The sequence below is a fragment of the Poeciliopsis prolifica genome, unplaced genomic scaffold, assembly GCF_027474105.1.
Source record: "Poeciliopsis prolifica strain line A6 unplaced genomic scaffold, Auburn_PproV2 SCAFFOLD062, whole genome shotgun sequence".
Classification (NCBI taxonomy): domain Eukaryota; kingdom Metazoa; phylum Chordata; class Actinopteri; order Cyprinodontiformes; family Poeciliidae; genus Poeciliopsis; species Poeciliopsis prolifica.
The window spans coordinates 1445291-1460888 of NW_026562437.1; the positions used below are offsets into that span (position 1 = coordinate 1445291).

The 15598-nt window shown below is 35.3% G+C and overlaps 2 protein-coding genes and 1 pseudogene across 4 annotated transcripts in view; all 3 read right to left on the minus strand.

Moving 5' to 3' along the window:
- LOC129379904 (uncharacterized) overlaps positions 1-15598 on the minus strand; it is a 41225-nt gene that overhangs the window by 24113 nt on the left and 1514 nt on the right. The window lies entirely within an intron of this gene.
- Positions 704-4279, minus strand: LOC129379902 (gastrula zinc finger protein XlCGF57.1-like; annotated as a pseudogene).
- Positions 4439-9128, minus strand: LOC129379901 (gastrula zinc finger protein XlCGF57.1-like). Of its 3 annotated transcripts, none has more exons than XM_055060844.1 (3): positions 8847-9128; positions 6956-7495; positions 4439-5003 (listed from the first exon to the last, which is right to left on the minus strand). In XM_055060844.1, exons 1-3 carry the CDS (start codon positions 8920-8922, stop codon positions 4921-4923), a joined length of 699 nt encoding a protein of 232 aa, XP_054916819.1. In that variant the 5' UTR covers positions 8923-9128; the 3' UTR covers positions 4439-4920. The 3 variants fall into 3 exon arrangements, with proteins under 3 accessions (XP_054916819.1, XP_054916818.1, XP_054916817.1); XM_055060843.1 differs by having other exon boundaries at positions 6695-7495; XM_055060842.1 differs by having other exon boundaries at positions 4439-5648; positions 5732-7495.

Consider the following 15598-nt stretch of genomic DNA (forward strand, 5'->3'; position numbering starts at 1 on the left):
TCTCTCTTTGGCGGAACTGAAGACATTTTACTGTAAACATCACATATTTACCTGATATTAGCGACACGTTTCTGTGCCGAGGCTCCGCAGCGTGAGGAGAAACCAGGAGAGTTTTTGTGAAGAGAGCACGGAGGCTTTTGTCGCTGGACAGGATGTGACGTCAGAAGCCGTACCACGTGACTGAGTCAGAACCTGGTTCCACAGTTTGCTTCCGGATCAAAGTTCATGTGAGCAAAACGCTGCTGTTTAAAAACCTTCACATTTTTTTTGTTTTAGGATTTTATTATTTTTTGCAGTTTATGGACCAAATTCTCCTGTTTCTGGAAACTTTGTTGATCTTTAATAATAAATACTTTCACACAGTGAAGATAAATCACAGCAGAAAAAACAACACTGGATACTGTGGTCTAATTTATGTTTTAAAAGAAAAATGTCTCCTCTTTGTGTTGTTTTTGTAAATGTGAATGGTAAAGAGGAGGAATTTTGTAATTGATCACAGGCTGGAACTGAAACCTCGAGATGAAATCAAGCTTTTGTAATCTTCTCAATGCTTCAAAAATAAAGAATTAAAAATAAAAAGAAACTGTTTCTGCAAGTCACATTTACAACTGAATTTAATCAATAAACCAATACATTTCTGACATAAATAGTAAAACAATTATCAAACAAATACAGATAAATGAAAAAACACATATGGGTAAAAATAAATTTTCAGTTCAGAATAAAAAACATGAATAAAGTCAATGCAGATGTTTTATCAAAACATCTCAGGTTTCAACATAACTTAGCGAAACTTCTGCCTGCTTTGTTGCCATCATAGAATCAACAGTATTTCCTCCAAAAACAGAACCTGAAGAGCAAAACATGAAAAAATAAAGCATATGCAGATACAAATTTAGAATAAAAAAATCATTACAGGTAATTAATTTGCAACCTAACAGCTAATATGCATCCTGTGACTACAATTAATGAGGTATAAGTACAACAAAGAATAGACATACAATGACTACAACAACTTTACAAGGCCACTCTCTTTTTTCATCTTTTTTGGGGGGTCTTGACGTTTTGGATTTTTCTTTTCAGGATTTAGACTGGATTAATACGGCCAACTGCTTCCAAGACATTTTGATTATCGAAGATATGGGACTCTTTTACGGACAAAAAAAGAACAGGATTAGTTGGACATTAATTATTTAAGTTTGGTTTCTGACTCAAGCCAAATAATTGGAATCTGACCTATAATTATTTTTGAGTGTTTTTTGGTTTACTGGTCTACATATCAGGATAACTATTAGTAATTCTTAATATTCTGGTTTTCTGAATAAATCATTTTACTAAAAATCTCTAAATATATTTTTGAGTTGTTGGATATTTATGTTTCTTATCAATTTAAATTATGTAACACATTTTACCTGATTTTCTGTGACAAGTTCCTCCTTCACTGTATTTGTGAGTTCCACTTTAATCAAGCCAAATTTTACAGGCTTCTCACCTGCATGAATCATCATGTGTCTCGTAAAATTGCTTTTAGATAGGAACCTTTTTTCACAAGTCCCACATGAGAAAGGCTTCTCACCTGTGTGAGTCCTCATATGACTAATTAAACTGCTTTTATAACAAAAAATTTTCCCACAAGTCCTACATGAGAAAGGCTTCTCACCTGTATGAGTTTTCATGTGACTAGAAAAATTGCTTTTATATCGGAACGTTTTTCCACAAGTCCCACATGGGAAAGGCTTCTCACCTGTGTGTGTCATCATGTGACAAATCAAACTGCTTTTTGACTAAAACTTTCCCACAAGTCCTACATGAGAAAGGATTCTCACCTGTGTGAGTCCTCATGTGGCTAATTAAACTGCTTTTATAACAAAAACTTTTCCCACAAGTCCTACATGAGAAAGGCTTCTCTCCTGTATGAATTTTCATGTGACAAGTAAAATTGCTTTTATATAGGAACCTTTTTCCACATGTCCTACATGAGAAAGCCTTCTCACCTGTATGAACTATCATGTGTCTAGCTAAACTGCTTTTACTTTGGAAACTTTTTCCACAAGTCCTGCACGAAAAAGGCCTCTCACCTGTATGAATGATCATGTGACGAACTAAGTTTGATTTGCGTGTGAAACTTTTTCCACAGGCTGAACATGTGAAAGGGTTCTTGTCAGTGTGAGTTCTCATGTGTGTGGTCAACAAACCGCTTTGAGAAAAGGCTTCATCACAGATTTGACAAGAATATAGTTTTTGTTGTAGGTGATCTTTCTTGTATTTTTTTTGTTTTGAACTTTTAGTTTTACCTTTCCGCTGCTTGGTTTTCTCAAATTTCTCATTTTGTTTCTGTTCTTCATCTCTCTTTTTTCCTGGGTCTTCAGAATTTCTTCCTTCCTGATTCTGGTTCTCATCCTCAGCAGAGCCATGAGAGATGAGTTGGTTCCTCTGTGGTTCTGTTTCATTGTGGATCATTAGAAAATTAAGAGGATTCACCAAAATGTGACCAGTCTCCTGATTCAGAAAAAGCTGCTCTTGATCATGACTGATGCCAAGTTGCTTCTCTTCCTCTTTGAGCTGTTGATGTTCTGGTTCCTGTTTTATCTCCAGAGGTTCTGGTTCCTGTTTTATCTCCAGAGGTTCTGGTTCCTGTTTTATCTCCAGAGGTTCTGGTTCCTGTTTTATCTCCAGAGGTTCTGGTTCCTGTTTTATCTCCAGAGGTTCTGGTTCCTGTTTTATCTCCAGAGGTTCTGGTTCCTGTTTAATCTCCAGAGGTTCTGGTTCCTGTTTAATCTCCAGAGGTTCTGGTTCCTGTTTTATCTCCAGAGGTTCTGGTTCCTGTTTAATCTCCAGAGGTTCTGGTTCCTGTTTAATCTCCAGAGGTTCTGGTTCCTCTTGTTCTAAAGTGAAGTTCCCCTCCTGGTTGCTGAGGTCTTTGAAAATCCTGTTGTCTTTACACGCAGAACAATGTTGGAGATCTGGACCAAAACACAAAACACAAACTTTTAATTTTGAGTCAATGAATCTTACACTTTAGTCTCTTGACGCATCTGATCAGCCTTTTCTTTGATTAATCTAAAATTATATGTTAATATGTATGAAAATCACTGAGAATATATTACGAACATTCCCATATGAATGCATGGAAATTATTTAGGTAATTCTAAGCTCAGGTCAGATTTATCTTCAGACCATATGGGAAAAAATGTGCTCATGTTTTTTTGAGTGTTTTTTCCTGTGGATCTTCTGACCAGAATGAACTTGATGTCATTCAAAACATATTGTGGACATCCAGGTGAGCAAACAAACCGGCAACATCTGAACCTGGCGGCTCCCAGACTAATATTCCACGCAGCAGCTGTTGCAGTTACTTTAGAGTCTTACACAAAGCTCTACCAACTTGGTGTGCCGAGTTTCCATGTCATTCCTCCTTTACATTAACAGCTGTTCTTTCTTACTGGAAATATAAAAAATTAGGTTTCAAGAAGCCTCTAACGGCCTTTGCACCTCAGCATTGCTCTGGGTAGTTAAGATTCCACCTTTGCTTCACAGTAAAGAGTTGGCCGATCACCAGTTTCCCAAAGTAAGCAAATCGAGGCCAATTTTATAGTCTACTATTTTCCAGACACCAAAAAACATCAACCTGGCTGGGTGGTTTCAACTAATTGCTTTAAGAGTCAGTAGAGACTCCAAGTGAAGCACAACAAAAATGTGCAAAATGGAAATTATCCACAATGGTTCCCTTAAATAAAATAATTTGCTGATGCAGGGAAACTTGGATCTTTTCCGATTCTGACAGTGAGGACAAGAAAAGCCAAAGATCCAGAGAAAACAAATCTCTCCAGACTGTGTGGCTCCTCACAGCCGCATCTTTTACTAATTTCAGTTACATAGACGCAAAGGGTTAAATCCCATTTAATGACAGAACGGCCTGCCATATAAACGCTGATGCACTGTGTTTCCTTCAATCTTCTTGTGCATTTAATCCGTTTCGCGCCTCATATCAGTAAACCGTGAAGCTGTTTCGTACCTATGCTGTGTAAGATGATCTTCGGGATCCGGGTGAAACTCAGCGGTCTGCGCTGATCCTCCATCTTGACGCTCATTTCTTCCAACCCTGTGAATGTTTGGTCAGCAGGAATTACCAACTGGTTGATAAATTCTCTCTTTGGCGGAACTGAAGACATTTACTGTAAACATCACATATTTACCTGATATTAGCGACACGTTTCTGTGCCGAGGCTCCGCAGCGTGAGGAGAAACCAGGAGAGTTTTTGTGAAGAGAGCACGGAGGCTTTTGTCGCTGGACAGGATGTGACGTCAGAAGCCGTACCACGTGACTGAGTCAGAACCTGGTTCCACAGTTTGCTTCCGGATCAAAGTTCATGTGAGCAAAACGCTGCTGTTTAAAAACCTTCACATTTTTTTTGTTTTAGGATTTTATTGCGTTTGTTTGCAGTTTATGGACCAAATTCTCCTGTTTCTGGAAACTTTGTTGATCTTTAATAATAAATACTTTCACACAGTGAAGATAAATCACAGCAGAAAAAAACAACACTGGATACTGTGGTCTAATTTATGTTTTAAAAGAAAAATGTCTCCTCTTTGTGTTGTTTTTGTAAATGTGAATGGTAAAGAGGAGGAATTTTGTAATTGATCACAGGCTGGAACTGAAACCTCGAGATGAAATCAAGCTTTTGTAATCTTCTCAATGCTTCAAAAATAAAGAATTAAAAATAAAAAGAAACTGTTTCTGCAAGTCACATTTACAACTGAAATTTAATCAATATAACCAATACATTTCTGACATAAATAGTAAAACAATTATCAAACAAATACAGATAAATGAAAAAACACATATGGGTAAAAATAAATTTTCAGTTCAGAATAAAAATAACATGAATAAAGTCAATGCAGATGTTTTATCAAAACATCTCAGGTTTCAACATAACTTAGCGAAACTTCTGCCTGCTTTGTTGCCATCATAGAATCAACAGTATTTCCTCCAAAAACAGAACCTGAAGAGCAAAACATGAAAAAATAAAGCATATGCAGATACAAATTTAGAATAAAAAAATTATTACAGGTAATTAATTTGCAACCTAACAGCTAAATATGCATCCTGTGACTACAATTAATGAGGTATAAGTACAACAAAGAATAGACATACAATGACTACAACAACTTTACAAGGCCACTCTCTTTTTTCATCTTTTTTGGGGGGTCTTGACGTTTTGGATTTTTCTTTTCAGGATTTAGACTGGATTAATACGGCCAACTGCTTCCAAGACATTTTGATTATCGAAGATATGGGACTCTTTTACGGACAAAAAAAGAACAGGATTAGTTGGACAATTAATTATTTAAGTTTGGTTTCTGACTCAAGCCAAATAATTGGAATCTGACCTATAATTATTTTTGAGTGTTTTTTGGTTTACTGGTCTACATATCAGGATAACTATTAGTAATTCTTCATATTCTGGTTTTCTGAATAAATCATTTTACTAAAAATCTCTAAATATATTTTTGAGTTGTTGGATATTTATGTTTTCTTATCAATTTAAATTATGTAACACATTTTACCTGATTTTCTGTGACAAGATCCTCCTTCACTGTATTTGTGAGTTCCACTTTAATCAAGCCAAATTTTACAGGCTTCTCACCTGCATGAATCATCATGTGTCTCGTAAAATTGCTTTTAGATAGGAACCTTTTTCACAAGTCCCACATGAGAAAGGCTTCTCACCTGTGTGAGTCCTCATATGACTAATTAAACTGCTTTTATAACAAAAACTTTTCCCACAAGTCTTACATGAGAAAGGCTTCTCACCTGTATGAGTTTTCATGTGACTAGAAAAATTGCTTTTATATCGGAACGTTTTTCCACAAGTCCCACATGGGAAAGGCTTCTCACCTGTGTGTGTCATCATGTGACAAATCAAACTGCTTTTTTGACTAAAACTTTTCCCACAAGTCCTACATGAGAAAGGATTCTCACCTGTGTGAGTCCTCATGTGGCTAATTAAACTGCTTTTATAACAAAAACTTTTCCCACAAGTCCTACATGAGAAAGGCTTCTCTCCTGTATGAATTTTCATGTGACAAGTAAAATTGCTTTTATATAGGAACCTTTTTCCACATGTCCCACATGAGAAAGGCTTCTCACCTGTATGAGTCCGTATGTGACAAATTAAACTGCCTTTTTGACAAAAACTTTTCCCACAAGTCCTACATGAGAAAGGATTGTCATCTGTGTGAATTGTCATGTGTCTAGTTAAACTGCATTTCTGATAGAAACATTTTCCACAAGTCCCACACGAGAAAGGTTTCTCTCCTGTATGAGTCCTCATATGACTAGTTAAACTGCTTTTGTGATGGAAACTTTTCCCACAACTCCTACATGAGAAGTGATTCTCATCTGTATGAATTATCATGTGTCTACTTAAATGTCTCTTTTGATAGAAACATTTTCCACAAGTCCCACACGAGAAAGGTTTCTCTCCTGTATGGGTTCTCATGTGACTAGTTAAACTTCTTTTTAGATTGAAACATTTTCCACAAGTCGCACACAAAAAAGGCTTCTCATCTGTATGAATCCTCATGTGACCAATTAAATTGATTTTTTGACAGAAACCTTTCCCACAAGTCCTACATGAGAAAGCCTTCTCACCTGTATGAACTATCATGTGTCTAGTTAAATTGCTTTTACCTTGGAAAGTTTTTCCACAAGTCCTGCACGAAAAAGGCCTCTCACCTGTATGAATGATCATGTGACGAACTAAGTTTGATTTGCGTGTGAAACTTTTTCCACAGGCTGAACATGTGAAAGGGTTCTTGTCAGTGTGAGTTCTCATGTGTGTGGTCAACAAACCACTTTGAGAAAAGGCTTCATCACAGATTTGACAAGAATATAGTTTTTGTTGTGGGTGATCTTTCTTGTATTTTTTTTGCTTTGAACTTTTAGTTTTACCTTTCCGCTGCTTGGTTTTCTCAAATTTCTCCTTTTGTTTCTGTTTTTCATCTCTCTTTTTTCCTGGGTCTTCAGAATTGCTTTCTTCCTGATCCTGGTTCTCATCCTCAGCAGAGCCATGAGAAATGAGTTGGTTCCTCTGTGGTTCTGTTTCATTGTGGATTCTTTGCACATTAAGAGGATTCACCAAAATGTAATCAGTCTCCTGTTTCAGCACAAGATGTTCTTCATCCTGACTGATGCAGAGTTGCTTCTCTTCCTCTTTGAGCTGTTGATGTTCTGGTTCTGGTTCCTGTTTTATCTCCAGAGGTTCTGGTTGCTGTTTTATCTGCAGAGGTTCTGGTTCCTGTTTTATCTGCAGAGGTTCTGATTCCTGTTTTATCTGCAGAGGTTCTGGTTCCTGTTTTATCTCCAGAGGTTCTGGTTCCTGTTTTATCTCCAGAGGTTCTGGTTCCTCTTGTTCTAAAGTGAAGTTCCCCTCCTGGTTGCTGAGGTCTTTGAAAATCCTGTTGTCTTTACACACAGAACAATGTTGGAGATCTGGACCAAAACACAAAACACAAACTTTTAATTTTGAGTCAATGAATCTTACACTTTAATCTCTTGATGCATCTAATCATCCTTTTCTTTGATTAATCTAAAATTATATGTTAATATGTATGAAAATCAGTGAGAATATATTATGAACATTCTCCATATGAATGCATGGAAATTATTTAGGTAATTCTAAGCTCAGGTCAGATTTATCTTCAGACCATATGGGAAAAATGTGGTCATGTTTTTTTTTTTTTAGTGTTTTTTCCTGTGGATCTTCTGACCAGAATGAACTTGATGTCATCCAAAACATATTGTGGATATTCAGGTGAGCAAACAAAACGGCAACATCTGAACCTGGCGGCTCCCAGACTAATATTCCACGCAGCAGCTGTTGCAGTTACTTTAGAGTCTTACACAAAGCTCTACCAACTTGATGTGCCGAGTTTCCATGTCATTCCTCCTTTACATTAACAGCTGTTCTTTCTTACTGGAAATATAAAAAATTAGGTTTCAAGAAGCCTCTAACATCCTTTGCTCTGGGTAGTTAAGATTCCACCTTTGCTTGTGGGGTTTATTTGTTGTGACACACCAAGACGTCACAAACAAATGACCCACTGAGTCAAAACTAATATCATATTCAACCCTAAATCAAAGACGTACTTGTTTGTCAAGGGTTATTTTTTAAATCATAAAGTGTTAAAACCTCCAATCAGATGGTAAAATAGCGAATTAATTATAAAAAATGGGTATCAAGATAAAGATTAGTTTGTGAGCTTTGATTGGTTCCAAACCTGCAAAATCAATGTGTGTGAAGGCCTATGAACACATGAACGGACCACACCCTCCAAGCTTTCTGTAAACTAAATGCAGCTTCGGAGCAAAGCCAGCAAAAGATAAATGTGTTTTTATCTGATGCAGTCGCCTAACTGACATTTAGCAAGGAAGTTTCAATACAATGCATTAAAAAATAATGGATGCTTTTCTGTTTGCAGCAGCCCTAAATTACCTGTGGTAAAAACGTTCACTGACCTATTTATACAGATTTTCCTGGAAGTTTAATAAAAACTACAGACAGATGGGACTTAACACTCTTTGGGTCTCAAAGTGAAATATTTGATGATCGATCATGTTATTGAAAAGCTTGACTGGCTTGTGGCTTTTATTTTAGGGCCTCTTATTTACGGATGGGTTTGTTAAAACCTCCCAGTCGTTTTCATCTAATTATTCATTTTGTAAAACATTGATCCTAATCAGGTCTCGCATATCATTTCCTTCAATCTGTCTCGTGCATTTCCTGCAGCTTTTGTCCGTTTCGCGCCTCAGATCATCAGTAAACCGTGAAGCTGTTTCGTACCTATCCGGTGCAAGATGATCTTGGGTATCCGGGTAAAATCCATCAGTCTGCGCTGATCGTCCATCTCTTCCTCCATCTTAACGTTGATTTCTTTCCACTCTGTGAATGTTTCTTCAGCAGGAGTTTCCTGCTGCTTGATAAACTCTCTGAGGCTGAACTGAAGACATTTTTACATTAAACACTCACATCTTTACCTAAAACTAGCGACGTCCTTCTCGACCAGGAGGCTTTTTGTGAAGAAAGCATCGAGGCTTTTGTTGCTGGAGCAGGATGTGACGTCAGAAGCTGTACCACGTGACTGAGTCTGAACCCGGTTCCTCAGTTTGCTTCCGGATCAAAATTCAATTTCTTGATTTAGGATTTTATTTTTGTGATGGACCAAATTCTCCTTTTCCTGAAAACGTTTTTGATATTTTCCGATAAATACTTTCATACAATTAAACCACATTAAGCATCTATTAATTCTAACATGTATTAAATTAATAAAATATCAAAACCACAGCAGAGAATGTCAAAATAAAACTCGATCATGTGGACTAATTTATGTTTAAAAGGTTAAAACATTCACTATATAGATATAGTTTTTGTGCTTCAGTGAGTAAATATTGTAACTTGTTAGTATCACCTGGGCAATACTAACTTCAGTTCAAATTCTTAAAGACACTGAAGTTACTGTTTTCCCAACACCGTCTCATGCAGTGGATGGTCAGTGTTGTCCATACTTAATTTCATGAAGAATCCTTCTTTGCATTATCATCTCCAGTCATCCCAGAACCAAGTTGTTGAGCCATTATGATGCTGCTGCTCCAGCAGAACCGATTAGGTTCTCAACATCAGACTTATAGAAGATCTGCAGCATCTGGTTGCAAAACTTAAAGAATCTCATCTTTCTCGGTTTATTCTGACCCTTCTGATAGTCTGTTTCACTAATAGCAGAAATGTTGAATTGATTCCAGCATTTTGATTCGTTTGAATAGGGCGACATCTGCTGGTCAATCTGTAACTTTGCATTAGATTACAATAATAAAGGACAAGATGTCATTAAACATTATTAATTCTAACATGTATTATATAAAATAATAAATAATAAAATAAATACAATAATAAAATTAATAAACTATCATACAGACTGTAAGTGCATCTAGTTTAGATTGGACCTTCATAAATATTGTAAATTTATCTTGCATTGCTTCCTCTATTCCTATTCCTGCCATTTCTTCTTAATATTCATTTGTGGCTCGGACTTTTGGTTCTGCTTTGACTTTTCCTCTTTGTTCCTTCGCCTTCAATATTCACTACTATCGAATATTGTGATAAAAAGTAAATTAGAATGTTATTGAGAGGTTCGTTGTTAGTGTCGTTTTAGAAATTTGTTTCTTTAGTTTGTATAATTTTATGATTGTATTTTCACTCTACTGGAACTCAGTGAGAAACTTTGCATTAACTAAAGTTTCAGTAGGTAGTGAGTGACTGTAAAAGAACAAATCAGACTGAAACACTGAGCATGTCTTCTTACTGTCCTTATTCTTGCAATAGAAAGAGCTGAGAGGAAAACCACCTTCCTTTTCTTGATAAATAACTTTTCATTCAGAAAGATAAGTTCTTTTCTTCATTTTAATTTTCAAAGTAAACTGTAAAACATATCTTACATCAAATATGAGCAGTAACATAAAACATAACTTTGCTAATCAAAATTAAGCAAACCCTAAAAGTTGATCAATGAAACCCTAAGAACATTAATATTTAGTTAAATGATTCAATGCCATCTAGGCTATATATATATATATATATATATATATATATATATATATATATATATATATATATATATATATATATATATATATATATATATATATATATATATATATATATATATATATATATATATATATATATATATATATATATATATATACATATATACATACACACACATAACTGCTTTGATGGGTTGAGTAAATACATTTCAGTTTTGCAAAATTCCACTTTTTGTCAGAAACGCCATTAAAATTGATCAGAGAAGAAGGAAATTGTCAGGATAAATAAATACACTCAGGCAGTTTCTATTCCATAAACTGATGGTGATTTGTTAGAAGAGTCTCTGGAGCCAAAAATCAAAGAGATGATTGGTGAACATCTGGAGCAGATGTGGATGGAAGATGATCAGCTCAGAGGCTGATCATAAGGTTCATCTCTTCAAAATCATTCCCGTTTATTTGTATGTCCTTTAATTCATCCATATTTCCGTTTACACCTGTAGGATTGGAAACACACTGGAGTCAATGTGGACCAACAAAACACAGAACAGGTCCATCAGAGACAGTGAACAACACCCACCTGTGCATTGTCGTCCAAAAAGTCTACAGGCCAGAATCGCAACGCCAAGCAGCAAGAAAACTAGCAGAACTGTGACAAGTATAACCATGACTATTTGACGATTTGATTTTCTGAAAGAAGACACAAAGTGTTTTTTATACAACATGTGCTGCATTTGAAATATTGCTGACAAGATGAACGTTGACTCTAATGCAGATGATCACATTTCAACCTGATTAATAACGTTTCTTGAAGTTATTGTTTTTGCAAATGCCTCCCCATAAACCAAATTTCTTCAGATCATTGATAAGGCTGCAGTCTGCATGGGGATAATGTGGCCATGGTCACAGCCCACCCACCTGGAGTAGCGGTGAGGCGAGGCTTTGTTGTGTTCAGAGATGCAGGCGTTCTCCACGAGAGGTTTTGGTCACGTTCAGGACAAACGTTACTGTAGGAGAAAACAGTTTTACCCACGATGACCGACGGAGATCAGGATTTATGAGCTGCAAGCAGAGAGTAAAATCCGCTGAGTTACCTGAAGTCTGCAGCTCCCATTTCCTCAACAGCTGGTTATAGGCAGCCAGGTCACAGCGGTAACATCCAGAGTCTTCGGTCCTCAGTCTGGACAGGTGGAGTCTGAGTCGTCCTTCTGTCCCATCACTCTGAACTCGTCCTGAAAACTGTCCATCCTGAGACTCAGCGCCACTTATCTTTCGATACAGGACTTTAGGAGGACTCAGCAGGAGAAAACAGATCATTTTGGTGAGGGTCGTGTTGGTTTGGGTCAGGTTGTCCCAGTTGAGGGTGAAGTTGTCGTCTTCTTCTGTTTCGTAAACAGATGGAGGGTTTTCGCCTGTAAATATTCCTGCAGAGAAACGTCAACTATGTTAACTGTGTCACCACAAGAAAGATGTGACTCTGAGAGCAGCAACAAGAAAAACCTGAGTTTGCATGAAATGTAGAAACTCACCCTGCACAGTGCAGGTCAGGTGAAGGAGGAAGAAGAATAAACTCATTTTCTCAGGGTCAGAAGAACAAAAACCAAAGAGACGTTTCTGCAAAACAAAGAGGAACTTTTCAGTGTTTTAGTAACAGAAAAGTTTAATTTATGGTTGTTGAATAATTGTTAGGAAGCTATCGATCTTTCAGCTATAAGAGCTAAAGCCCAAAAGGGAAAATTAATTACTAAAAAATGAATATCTCATTACATTAAAATCATGTAATTAACCAGGAATCAGAAAATGTCAATTAATTAATGATGTATAATTTCACAGGCCTTTACCACATAAAGTTCAGTTTCATTTTAACAATAAGGTCAATAATATCTTTTTCAGTAAAAAGACTGTTTACCTAATTTCTGTAAATTAATTAACTGAAAACAAATTCAAACACAGAATAAACTTTTAAAAGTAAAAATCGGCTTCGTTGCTGGATATTTTAACTATTACAGTCGGTAGCATTACTGGTTCTTATTCTCACTTCTTGATGTGTTTTGAAAGGAGAATCTTTATTTATTTACTTTATTTGTTTCCAATAAACTGATGAAAACAGGAAATGATTTTATTATTGGATCTGCTGAAACGCAGCAACAAATAAAAACCAGAGAAGTTTCTCTCAGCAGGAACAAACTCAGAACATTCATTCTCATAGTGACTCGAATAAAAAACTTTCCACTGAGTTGGAAGATGACGGTGAAATGTTGGTGTCAGATGTTTTGAATTCTCCACCTGCAGTTTGTCCAGGAACCGTCAGAGCAGTTGGTTTGTTTCTGTTTATCAGCTGTAGCCGATGTCCAAGAACTCGTGGTAACGTGATGCAAACCAGAGAAACAGGTGTGACTGTGGCTCTTCCTCTGGATTCATCGCTCTCAATTGACCTGAAATGATACCAGAACATTTGAACTTTAAACCTCATTCAGGTTAATGTTTGTTTTAGAGAACATAAAAATGAACTCTCTCAGCTTTTTACACAGATTATAAAACCGTTTAGTTGCTAATCAGGTTATTGTGAAAGAACAAGAGAGAGAAAAATGAAACTTTAGTTCAATAAAAACCATGTAGAAAGTTTAATTTAATGTATTATAGCAGTCACATTAACATATTAAACATCTTAATTATTTCACTGCATGATTATTAATTTCTGTAAATGTAGAACAAATTGGAAAGATATTAAACATAAAAAACTGAATGCCAGTGGAAACAAAGCACATTTTCGTAGAGCGCTTAAGTTCATCTTTTATTTACACATTTCTTTCCTAATTTTCTTTTTAGAACATACAGAATAATTTCTCTTAAGATGAAGAAACATTTTTCAATATTTACATCAAACAAGCATCTGAAAATCACCAAGTTTGTTTTCTACTGAACAGAAATAGCAGCGACTGCATTAAATCTGTTTTACAGTAAAATGGATTAACTCTCTGATCTGTGCGGGTGATACTGCATCAGCCACTGCTTTAAACAATAATAGTGTGACAATTAAAAATATAAAGACACAGACTGTGAAGTTTCAGATACTTACTTTGTAGTCGAGTCGTGAGCTGATCCTCCTCACTGTGATTGTTATTTTCAGTAAGAGAGACAAACAGGCAGTGACTGAGAGTGAGGAAAGTCCCATAAATTATTTCATTTTCTGCATCTGTTGCATCAGATTCACTCGTGACTGGAACCTGGGAGGAGCTTTGCTTGTGTTGACAACATGAAGGTTTAACTCTCAGGTTACAAACTGGTTTTTCTGCTCAAGTTAAATTAAACAAAGACTCAAACCTGTTAACTAAAAATGATTAAACATAAAATGAAAATGTTTTAACACCAAATACATGTGTAAAAAACATTTGAAATAAATATTTGCCAACATTGTAAAGAGTATTTTCTATTTTGTATATTTGACAGGATTATTTTGGTACAAATTAAGAACCAAAGAGTTTTTTTTTTTTTTTTGTGAAACGTTAATTAACAAGATAGTAAAAACTGCAACTGTGATGTTTTTATGAATGAAACTGAAAGTCACAGCGTTATAGTTCAATTCATGCACAAACTATTGTAGCAAATGTTTTAGTATATTTTAACATTTAAAGAGTTATTTCAGCCTTTGAGGAAGAATAAACTTCTTATTGTCAAAAATCTAAGAAGGAAATTCGATTAGTTTAATAAAATAGTTCATTATAATAAAACTATATAATTCAGCTGCAGATTGGATGATATATTTAATCCCATGATGAGTCTTGTGTATCATCATAATGCTTCATTCTAATGCAGATGTGAAGAACAGAGACTCAAAATGACTCTTCTTTCAACAGCAGGACTAAAGAAACAAATTTCACATCTTTATCCACATGATGACCAACAGGTTGAATTTTACTAGTGGAAAAATACTAGCAAAAAAAAATACGAGCCGTAATAAATCATTTCAATCAGAGCACAAACATTAAGCATCGATGAGACTCCAAAATCACTTTCCAATAGAAAATGCCACAGAATATTTGACAGAAGAAAACGTTGCACAAATGAGGCGAAAACTGAAAGAGTGAAGGAAAAATCTGCCTTTAATCCACATGACAAGTTTCATTAGAACAAACTAATTGGAGTCGAGATTAAATGTTAAGATAAATAACGTAAATAATCCACATTTATTGTGTTAGAAACTATTCTTCCAGTGCAGAAATGAGAATAAAAACCGTAAAAAAAAAAAAAACAAAAAACAGATGATGTTATACAGAATCACAAATAAAAACTAAAGATTGATAAAATAGCATCCTGTTCTGGGAAATTTACAACATATTATAATAATCTGTTATAAAGCAGCAGCTTTAAAATTTTAAAACAAATATAGTGCAACGTAACTCTAACTTTGTCAAATAATCAGTAAGAAGGCAAAATAATGAAATAATGAACGTTCAGCCGAATAGAATAAAATTTTACTTTATTGTCATTCCACTTTCACATGTACAAAGCAACAAAATGTAGTTTACATCTATCCAGAAGTGCTATACAGGATATGAATATTTATAAATAGCTGTACAAAGATATTGTGTATAAACAGAAAATAATAGTGATGTGCTATAAAATAAAATGTTTTGTACAAATATAAAGATAGAGCACAGAAAAAGGAGATTTTACATATTTCTATATATAATTTTTGATTAATAAGATTCAACCACAAAATGAAATAAGTATGTATTATATTCTCCCGGGCTTGTATTTTAACTTATTTTAAAAAGTTGAGGAAAAACCGTCTGTTATTCTGTTCCAGCCAAAGCCTGAAGAGTCTTGGACTTAAACTTTTGTTGGTTCAGATTAAAACTGACGTCACACAGGATTAAAGTCCTCAAGGTCTGTGGATCTGATGATGTTCAACCTCATCAGAATTTTTCGTTTCCTCTTTCTGATAAAGTAAATAATACTAATACCAAAGATCAGAACAAATACAACCAC

Coding starts and splice junctions, on each gene's coding strand:
- LOC129379901 (XM_055060842.1), bottom strand. CDS start 8,922: ATGGAGGAAGAGATGGACGATCAGCGCAGACTGATGGATTTTACCCGG. Junction 7,496..8,846: donor GATCATCTTGCACCGGATAG/GTACGAAACAGC, acceptor GTTTTGGTCCAG/ATCTCCAACATTGTTCTGTG. Junction 5,649..5,731: donor TCATATGAGGACTCACACAG/GTGAGAAGCCTT, acceptor TGATTCATGCAG/GTGAGAAGCCTGTAAAATTT.